An 11635-nucleotide genomic window follows, 5' to 3' on the forward strand; every position below is an offset into this window, starting at 1 on the left:
AGGGGACTCCCCTCTTTGGGGAGTGCCCCTTACACCCTTACATCACTACTTTTAATAATTAAATAACAGTTTAATTAGTGAGTTAGTTGGTGAAGTCATCAAAGGCAACACGTTATTTTAATCACGCATAGAGCAATAGTTCCAAATTTCAATAGATAAATTTATACAAGCCTTTCCAAAAGAAAAAAAAAATTACAAAGTTTTTTATTGAATATCTAAATTCCGTATTTTGTTGTAAACGAACAAAACTAACAAATAGACTTTATTAGATCTCATTCTTCTAACACCTTAGTCCTTGCTAGTAGATGTCTTATATTATTAATTATAAGAAACTTTCACCATCGTTCAGAAAGTTTCCTTTAAAACTTTCACCATTTATTGAATATCTAAATTCCGTATTTTGTTTATTATCCTACACTTGTTTTTTAAATACAAAACTTTCCTTTAAAAAGTTAAGTTTAAGATGAAAATATATACTATTTAGCCATTTCTGCTATGTGTTTCAAAATACATAGCTTGACGAAACTCATATCATATGAGGAAAAGAGTTCAGTTTGAAACCCAACTCCCACCGGTTTCACAACTACACGCACATACTACAAAGTCATGCTTTCATCAATGCCCTACGGTTTCAACTGAAATTTAGAGCAAAATACCATCTTTGTCAACATGGGTTTGATTCAAGCATTAAAACTGATAGATTTTGAACATGAATCGTTCCCAGCTTACCAAGATTTCTTGTTTCTTCCTTTGTTTTCCATCTTCTTCCCAACTGTTCGGTTTTTTCTCGACAGACTTGTCTTTGAGGTAATTATTTTCTGATCTCATCAACCATAGCTACTTGTTTAATCGAATTACTTGACTATTTGTCAACCTGAATCAAAGCCATGGGTGATCAAATACCTGCAAAAAATTAGTTCTAAAGTTAAGAATCTTGTATGTAAAAAAGGGAAATTTTATTTTATTTTATTCCTATGTGTTTCAGCAAAATGACAAGTGTAATTCTGTGAGGTTTCTGAAAGTGTCTAGGGAGTTTGCTACCTAGAAACCAAAACAAGTTCATAAACCCCACAGAGTATTAGGATCAAATACAAAGCCCTCTTAAAATAAGAAGAGTACAAATACTTTTAAAAATAAATCCACTACACAAAAAAAACATTAAACCCCCACCCCCACCCCCACCCCCCTCGGCAAAAAAAAAATATTTTTTTGGGGGGTGGGGGTTTAGGTTTTTGGGTGGTGGCGTGGGTTGGTGTTTAGGTTTTGGGTGATGGTGTAGTGGGTTTAGGTTTTAAGTTATTGGACACTTGTCAATCTTTAAAGTCTTTTTACACTTCTTACAATTAGGAGCATTTGTAGAATAACTTAACTTACCCAAACGAGTGTGATTTTTATAAAACACTTAATAATAAAATAAAATTAAAATAAGGAAAATCAGTGAATTTTAGGAACTATACAATACACGGAACAGGAGTTTGTTGCACTTCTAAACCAAGAGTAATCAACGGAGTATTTCTTAATAAGTTCCAAAATACAAAGCAAATTTAAAGTTGAAAATTAACATGAAAGTATTTGTTTAACGTCTATATCATAACTGAAGGCACATGAGCGGCAAATACGCCGGTACAAAACAAATTTTAGAACCACACAACCTGGGTTAACTTGTTTTAATCCTCAAAAAAGTTCGACCTTAAACAACTATGAACACATATATTTAAACTACACCTATCCAAAGCCTAGCATGATTCTTATACTTATTAAATACATAAATAACCAATCTAGATAACCCAAACTAAAACAACCAAAAAACATAAATAAACTAAATAGTTGTACGAAAAATTAGGTGGCGCAGCGGAAACACAAACACTCAATGCACACATAATTGCGCATATAGAAAAATTAATGACAAATGACATTGAAATATCTTCATGCCGAATCACTTACTAGACCAAGAGATGAGTTTGTAGCCATCTCTGATTGAAAAAGTTTTCTACTTGTGAGTATGTTGTTGTCGCTGTAGTGGATTGAATCAAACAAATGTGCTCTTCTTTGACCTTCACCCTTGAATTGTCTAACTCGTCTATTGGCTAGCTTTGATACCAATTGAAGGCACAGGAGCAGCAGATACACAGGAACAAAACAAATTTTAGAACCTGATTTAACTCATTTATTAAACTTCACAAAATTTTAATTGTAAACAACTATGACTACCATAACTCTAATACCTATAAAATAAATAAATAAATAAACAATCTAGACAACCCAAACTAAAACAACCGATAAACATAAATAAAGAAACTAAATAATTAAATTTAAACTCTAACTAATCTCTTTATTTTGATCTTTTGTCTTCATTGACTTCAAATTTTGAATCGGTTTCCCTGTTAATGTTCCATCCGATCCAAATTAGGCTAACAATAATGTATATGTAATCCACATCAAATATCTAGGTTCTATATCATGACTTAATTCTGTGTAACTTACAATCAATTTACATGTTGCAGCAAATAGGAAGGCGTTTAATACTCAACAAACGGCTTACTATAGAGACTGATGATGAAAGAATCAAAAAAATGATTAAATTTAAGGAATCAGCCTGGAAATTTGTATATTATCTTTCTGCAGAAATCCTATCCTTGGCTGTCACTTATAACGAGCCATGGTTCACTAAAACAACCAACTTTTGGATTGGTCCGGGCAGTCAGAGATGGCCAGACCAGAAAATGAAGTAATATATATTTTTAGTTGTATCTATAGTTTCATACTTTGACTTATTGCACTGATTCTTTATTCATGGTTCAAATTGGTTGCTAGGTTAAAACTAAAGGCCATGTACATGTATTCTGATGGATTCTACACATACTCAATATTTGCTTTGATTTTCTGGGAAACAAGGCGATCAGATTTTGGTGTGTCAATGGGTCATCATATTGCATCTGTCCTTCTTATTACAATGTCATATATATGCAGGTACGTACTTTCTTGTGATTATTATGTGATTGATTATTCTTATATATTCGCTTAGTTTGTACGTTTCTCGATTGCAGATTTGCTCGTGTTGGGTCAGTTGTTTTAGCTCTTCATGATGGTAGTGATGTCTTTCTTGAACTAGGGAAGATGTCTAAATACAGTGGTTATGAAGGGCTTGCAAGCTTTTCATTCAATTTGTTTGTAATTTCATGGGTAATCCTTCGTCTTATTTGTTTCCCGTTCTGGATCCTATGGAGTACAAGGTTAGAATATAATGCTTGCTTAACACATATTATAGAAATGCGAGCTTTTTAGACCATCCGTAGTGGGGCGTTTTTTTTAAAAAAAAATTGAAAAATAACGCCCTAAAACGCCCATCCCCCCATTACAGGGGGCGTTATAAGGCGTGATTTTTTGAAAAGTTGCATTCTAGCGTTTTAAACATAACGCTGAAGTTGGGTTGTTGGATTTTGCTTTTGGCCAATGAAAAGGGGGACATGCACTGACAAAACAACTTTTTCAATAAAGTTTTTTTTTTAATCCTTTTTAATGTTGACTAGCCAATGAGAAGGGGGACATGCACATGACTATTTTGTTTTTTTTTTTTTCTAATTGGAAGGGGCGTTATTGGCATAATGCCCTACTACACCACTTTTGCTATAATGCCCCAACGCTGACTAGGACGCCACGTGTCGGATAATGCCCCATGGTGGGGGCATTATGTTAGTTCACCACTACACATGGTCTTATGAGTTAAAATTAGCCATTTGCATATTATTTATAGGTCAAATAAGTTATTTTGGGTATCTATCTCATTACATTATTTCATGGTTTGAAAATTAGGGGGTGAAATTCATTTTATTACAAAGTATACATATATATTTAAACATCTTCTTCTTTTCTTCTTGTAGTTATGAAGTTGTTCAAACTTTGGATCAAGAGAAGCACAGTCCTGAAGCACCAGTCTACTATTATGTTTTTAACACTTTGCTTTTTTGCTTGTTTGTTTTTCATATATATTGGTGGGTGCTAATGTACAGGATGCTTCTTAAACAAATCCAAGATAGAGGCAAAGTCAGTGACGATGTTCGTTCTGGTGAGTTATCTTTGTGCTTGTATACGCGCAGTTAGGGATGAGCATTTAGTACTGGGTACCGGTACCGAATTTCCCGTACTGGTTTTTGTCGGTACCAGTATCGATACCCACTTTTTGGCATTTTCGGTATCGGTACCGGTTCGGTATAGTACCGGGAAAATACCGAATTTTACCTTCAAATACCGGTCCCGTTCCATCTGGCACCGAATATTACGGTACCGGTATCGGTACCCAGTTTTGACGAATTTTGGTACCGATATCGGTTCAGTACGCTACCGGTATCACGCTCATCCCTACGCGCAGTTGCAAGCACAAACCATCTAATCATATGTATTATTATTATTATTATTATTATTATTATTATTATTATTATTATTATTATTATTATTATTATTATTATTATTATTATTATTATTATTATTTTGGGTATGTATATTTTCTGGTATATATTCATTATTACTTATGCTTTTGTTCTGTTCCATGAAAAATGCAGCTTTGGATTTGGTTAATGTGTTGAGTAGGATTTTGACTGCTCTCCAATCATCTTATATTCCTTAAATAATTAAATGGATGGCCAACAAATTTTAATTATTTGTATTTAGTAGTTAGTACCATGGTTGGCTTGTTCCACTAGCTAGGTAAGCACATCTTACAATTTCTTTTCTCTTCCTTATTTAACTAGGTCTCAATTCTTTTTGCAGATTCTGAAAGTGATAATGAACATGAAGATTGATTGTTCTATTGCACAATTAATGTAGTTCCAAATCATGAGTGTAATCATTTTATGAATTTCGTAAATTCCATTGTATACATATACCTAACCTCTATCCTCTCCAAGTACGTACAAGATCCAGTCTGTCTACAATGAGAGAGTTAACAAGTTTATTAGTCCAAACTAAAGTTTGTAAAGTTTATTTTATGTTAGCTCTTACTTATGAAGAAATGGTCCTATGAAGAGTGGTCCTTATAAGTGCTAGAATACTTAGTTGATGATATAAAATTATAATAACTTTTGAAATAAATAATTACTAGGTTATCTACCCGTGTGATACACGGGTTGAGCAGTTTAAGTTGTAATATAAAACATACAAAAATGCATATTACATTTAAGGGGAAAAAATCAAAATAATACAAAGAAATATAACGTAATTACAAGTCTTTAAATATTTCATGGTATTGAGTACTATTTAGGATGCAATAAAAAATTTTGTAAAGACATTTTTACAATAAATAATTACATATTTGACCATATACAATCAGCGAATCAGAGCACATACATACCAAGATGCATCACTTTAGGCCTCACATAATCATAAACCCGAAAGGTTGCCACTGAGCCCGAATCTACATCTATATTCCACAACTGACAAAGTATTAAAAACCTACTATGAGATTTTTGGATGGTCAATAAATATGACTACCAACATGTCAAAGCAAACTTGGAATAAATTTAATGGGTCACGTATGTATAGGTAAAAACAAACCAGCATCACACTATCTATTCTTGTTAGCAAGAGTCTCCATATCACCTTGTAAATCCGGGAGAGCCTAGAATGATGTTGCTGCTGTTTCACGGATCACACCACAAATGCAAAACCACTGAATATTGATTGGACTAATCACTCTATTCTTTTATTATGTTAAAAACTTGAGAGACAATTTACAATGAACGCAAACTAATCTATTTTTAATAGAAAACTACATGGCCACCAAGGCATTTAGACTCTATCCTATTTTGATTCAAAATACTGAACAGATTCAAACTAATAAGCATATTCCTAGTTATCTATATTAATCTCCCCTTTCTCCCAATAGTTTACCATACCGCCGTTCATTAAACTGGCTTTAATTAGAAATATTGCTCGTTTCACACACTGGGGCTCGTGAAAATTACCACAGAGATATTGTATAAGCTTTCAAATATTCAACGGGAGATTTTTTGAAAAAATAAAGTTGTTATTCTTATATACTACTCATATGTGAATCAAATTCAGTATTGTTTCATGCAAACATGTTTACCTATATAGTTAGGTGAAGATTTAAAAGAGAAATGAACATTACATTTACAGTACAAATGTAATTGTTTTATACATAATTCTACTTTCGGATTGTTAATTTATAAGTTCAGAGTATGATCATGCAAACTCTTTTTGGGGTAAAATAGGTTGTGTTTGTATCAAAACAGCGAATACGTGTCATGTGTCTGACATATATTCGAGTTCATGTCATGTTCGACTGATCAACTCACAAACACGACCCATTTAACACCAGTATTAAATACAACTTAAGTTTAAAATGGCTTATTTTGTTGCTACATGTTCAAAAATTTAGTCTACGCTTGGGTTAGTTTTTACAAACACGGGTGTATAGCAGATTAGTAACAGCACTCAGCCACATCAATTCTACTCTCACACAGCAAAACAAAATATACATACCGATGATGAAGTGAAAGGACCAGTTGACTTGTAGTAAGCAATATCAACACCTTCAAATGTCCATACAACTCCCATCAACATGCCTCGAGGTTGAAACTCGAATGAAAGATTTACACACATTTTACATCTCAAGTTCCATGGAATATATAAGTAAACACTTTTTAACACTCACACCCAGAATATGATCTTTGTTGTTGCTCACTTGCCACATCAATCATCATTTAAACAGAATCCTTTTTTTATTTGCCAATTTCTTCATTATTTCTTCATCAACAATTATATAAAAATGACATAAAAACACATCAATAAACAAAAATCCATTTTAGTTTATACACAGATCTTACAAATCAATTCTACTCAAGCTAAGCAACCAAACAATTCAACAAAGACATGTTATTAAAACATCAATCAAACCATATATCATGTGCAATATACAGACAGTTGATCGTACGTTACCGGTTCAAAACGAAAATGGAAGATCTTCGCAGTGTTGTTTGAGGGAGAGGATCGGATTTGGATGTTAGGCTTTGTAAGGGAACATCAAAACATCATGAATACGGTGTATAGCAAGTATCTTCACAGTATTGATTGAGAGTGAGGATCGGATTTGGATTTGGATTTGGATGTTAGGGTTTGTGAGGGAAGATTAGAACTTGAAGAATACCGTGTATAGCGAGGTGGGTTTAGGGTATTGGAAAATCTGGTCAAGTTATTTAACTATCCATGGATCTGCATGTTGACCCAAATAATAGATATGGGCATTAAGCGGGAAAAGAAGGCAAAGGAGCCCTCATCAAGCAACACGTGTCCTCAAATAAGTTTACTTTATTATATAGTAAGATATTGATAAGTAAGAGATATAATTAATAATTTAATGGTTTGCATTGCATTCTTTTTTTATAAGTTTCACAATGAGCTAACATGTGTTGAAAGCGTAGAACATAATCAAATTACCACGCGGGGCGTTGATGATATTCAAATTTTTACATAAAAAAGCGAAAGCTTAACTTAAACATATGGGTTGCGGTTTTAAACTTTAACGACACTTACATAGATGTTTAGATAACCGTACATTATTACCTAAAATGTAGATATAAATAAGCACATCGCAACGGTATATTCTAAAATTTATAGAACATGGGTACATCGAAACGGGGACAATGATTTGGTTGTTTTATGTTTAATTTTGGTTAGTAATATTTTTTTCGACACTTCAATTTATATTGAATCGTATCACATGGGTACATATAGGATCTCTTTTTGAATATGTTACGTATTACACCTTTTTACAAACGTGTTACCTATAACAATCAGAGGTTGCCACGTGTTACAGAACAACTTTTACTTTTTCATAAAAAACTGAAAGTCTGCAAAAGTTGTTACACGTAACACGTGTCAGCCGCCTCTGGTTGTTACACGTAACAGAGTCTGCAAAAATGTGTAAAACGTGACAAAAAGAGGTCTATTCATTTAGGTTTCTTAGTTTTCTTATCTAATATGGTGTTTCTAAACGCATCATGTGAGGGATGATAAAGGGGTGATTTTTTTCGAACAGCATAATCAAGGGATAAAAAGAAGAAAAAAAAAACATTGTATAAAAGAGAGAGAGAGAGAGAGAGAGAGAGAGACAGAGAGAGAGAGAGAGAATTCATATAGGAAGGGAGGAGAGACATGTGCATTCACTTCCGTTTCACCAAATTTACTCTATAACTTCACTAAAAACAAATACATTTTACCTCTCCTTTAAATTAAATAACATTTTTATACCTTTATCATTACATTTTATCTCTCCTCTACTCACAGCTACTTTCAGAAAATAATAGATGGTGAATAGTGTCCTCTTAAATAAACAGATGAATAGTAACATTTTCTCTCTACTCCACTCACAACTACTTAGGTTGCTCGGTCTGGGGAGCGGCCTAGGGCCCGCGACGCGCCAACACACCGGGCCCCTAGGGCCGTCCCCCTACTCAACTTCCTCCCCAAGCCGTTCACGCCGTGCCTTCATAATTCAAAAAAAGTCGTTTAATGGCTAGTATTTTATAAAAAGAATGGATTAAATGCCCCTCTCTCTCTCTAATGGCTATCTTTTTATAAAAACAAAATTAATTAGTTATTTTATCTTTAAATACACATCTTTCACACCATTTTTTAACAATTCCAACCCAAACTCTCTCTCAACTTTATAAAAGTCTTCAATCTTTTTCTATAATTTTGCCATTGATCCATACAATCCAAATAACCCGAACCCAAACCCAAACACGAACACAAACCCAAACCCAAACACGAACCCAAACCCAAACCCAAACCCGAACGTGTTCTCGGTACCCGACTACTATCCAACAATGGATCCGAGTTGGTCGGCATCCTAATTTTCTTTCTCGGGTTTCCAACAAATCCCCAACGCCTTCGCTCAAATGAACCAAATGCAATCCATGTAACAATTGCTAATGCGAAACCCGTTCAACTCATAATTGCAATCGCAACCACAACCTTCACCGCCACCGGTAGAATCGTCTCAACACGTAGAAGATGAAGCTGAAGAATATGTTCCAGAGACGCAACCCCAAACCTCGAAACGGAAAAAAGAGAAGCAAGTGGCGCGTCTAGCCGGTGATCAACCTTCGAGAGCCAGGCCACAACTTAGTCAATGATCGAGGAGGAGACGTTAGCTAAGGCGTGGATTAACACGTCAAAATGCCCCAAAAAATATATAAATTTTATACTAAAAATATATAAACTTTACTTTTTTTAATATATATATAGCTTTTGTTACATTCTAAAAATATAGGTAACAACCTAACCGGCGATGGTTTTTGGAAAGAAATATTAGCAAAGTTCCTTGCGATTATGGAACAAGGTTCGTATCGCGATCTCGATTCCATCGCTTTGAAGTGACGAAAGATGCATCTGGTCGTCAACCAATTTGCCGGGACATATAATAATTTATATGAATCGTCCTAGTGGGTGGAGTGACGAAGATGTTTTTAAAGAGGCGATGCGTAGATACGAAGATGAGCATTGGGTCGTTTTTTCACACGTCCGGGCATGGGAGGTTATGCGAACCAATAAGAAGTAGGTGTCGGTTCCAAACGAGGTTTCAAGCGCTAAAAGAACAAAAACCTCAGAGACCGGAAGTTATAGTGCAGGGGCTTGGACGCACGACGTCAGATAAATATAAACGTCGAGCCGGAATTTGACGACGAAGAGCACGTAGTTCGAGATGAGGCACGTCCCCCGGGCATGGACAAAGCCAAAAAAGGCAGCAGGAGCAAAAAAACAAGCCGTAATGAGGGGCAATTCGAAAATGGACGACTTGATGGCCCAGTTCAAAGCATACACCAAGGTCACAGCCCAAAAGGTACAAGCGAAGCAACATGAAATGGACGAACCGGTTCAGTTGAAGCAAGAGGCGGTAGAATTAAAGGAATGAGAGATAATGACAACCGATATCAACTTATATCCGGAAGAAGATCGTCCAGTTTTGCATAAAATGAAAGAAAAGATCGCTAAAAATGGAATTCTAAGGATTTTAATTTTTACCAATCTACTGTTTTTTTAAGTTATGTTTTTTTTAAGTTATGTAATGTTTGTTTTTAATATTAATGATTTTATTTTATAACTTATTAAATGTTAAAAAACATGTTGAATTTAAAAAAAAAATTAAATAAATGGGGGGAGGTCCATCCTCCATTTCCCTTGGTCCATCCTTGGAGGAGCATCCTCCTTGGATGTTAACGTGGCAATGACGTGGAGGCTCATCCTCCAAGGACTTGCCTTCTCCACACCCTATAGTCAGTCTTACAACCACTTTTTATATATAAAAACCTCTCTCACAAAATTTGGTTTACGGATTGTGAATGCTCTAAGAGATTTTAAATTGGATTCGTTATCTTCATCCATATGGGCGGACATATGGATGCGGCATGTCTCATTTAGCAATACTCGGTGGATATGGCTAATCGACAAACAGCATTCTGTGGTTAGCATCATGTCCCATTCGGCATGTGGTCATCGGCAAGGGTAGGCAAGTGAGTGTCGATCAAACCGTAGTAGATTTTAGCCGTTAGGTGGATCCCCCAACCCAGATGAGGTCGATGAATTGTTTTTTTTAATATGCATTATTTAAACTCTTGATTTACATTTTTCCATCACCACCATTTCTTTATTTACATCTCAATTTTTTTTAAATCGCTTTCACCACAACTATTTCTTGAATTACGTTTCCAAGCCATAGAGGATAAAAGAAAAGGAAAGAAAAACAGTTCGAGTGGACGAACTAGATCAACACGTGAAATGAACCCATAGTCATCTTGTAACACCCCGTGTTTTCGAATGTCAAAGTCAAAGTCAAAGTCAAAGTCAAAGTCCAAGTCAACTTTGACTTTCTTTGACTATAATTAGTCTATTATGTTTTATTTGTATTATGTGGAGTAAGTGTTGTAATCAAGAAAGAATCGAAGTAATCGAATGCTTGATTGACGCGCACCGACTTACGACTGTGAATGGTAGGAAGTAACAATGCGATAAAGTTAATCAACCAGTAATCATGTTTTGTGTGGTATTCAATCGAATCAATCGAAACTCGAAACTCAAATCGAATGCAATCGGAATCGAATTACGACGAATGGTAACGTAAGGATAGAGTAAAATATAGATGATTGTGTGTTAGATATAGTAGTTGGGACTGAAAGTAATTTGAATAGGAAACTCTATCGTGCCCATCTCGTCTTCAATCGAAATCGAAATATCGAAAATCGTCGCACCGAACACTCGAATCAGGCTGTTGATCGATCAGGCTGTCAGCCGATCGAACAGCCCAGCCGATCGGATAGACTGTCCAATCGAGCAGGCTGTCTGATCGGGATGCCTGGCCGATCGGCCAGCCCTTTCCTCTTTTGGAGCCTATAAATAGGGCTGTCATTATCATTCTTTCTACTTTTGGAAAGCTCTGACCGACCAGCTCGTGCCCCCCCTTCTTTTCTCAGATTTCTTTCGATTCCGGTAAGTTTTCATCCTAAATCTTGTACTTTCTTGATCAAAACATGCTCCTACACCTTTCTATCTTCCAAATCTTGATTTCTAACCGTGAAATCACCAAGATCTAAGCATTCTTGGATGATGTCATCATGGT

At 35.2% G+C, this 11635-nt stretch overlaps 1 protein-coding gene across 1 annotated transcript; it reads left to right on the forward strand.

Moving 5' to 3' along the window:
* The first annotated feature begins 630 nt into the window (after positions 1-630).
* On the forward strand, positions 631-4961 carry LOC110922252 (LAG1 longevity assurance homolog 3). The gene is made up of 6 exons (XM_022166555.2): positions 631-807; positions 2505-2728; positions 2815-2970; positions 3048-3233; positions 3882-4066; positions 4768-4961. Exons 1-6 carry the CDS (start codon positions 670-672, stop codon positions 4797-4799), a joined length of 921 nt encoding a protein of 306 aa, XP_022022247.1. The 5' UTR covers positions 631-669; the 3' UTR covers positions 4800-4961.
* Positions 4962-11635: the final 6674 nt, after the last annotated feature.

The sequence above is a fragment of the Helianthus annuus genome, chromosome 17, assembly GCF_002127325.2.
Source record: "Helianthus annuus cultivar XRQ/B chromosome 17, HanXRQr2.0-SUNRISE, whole genome shotgun sequence".
Taxonomy (NCBI): domain Eukaryota; kingdom Viridiplantae; phylum Streptophyta; class Magnoliopsida; order Asterales; family Asteraceae; genus Helianthus; species Helianthus annuus.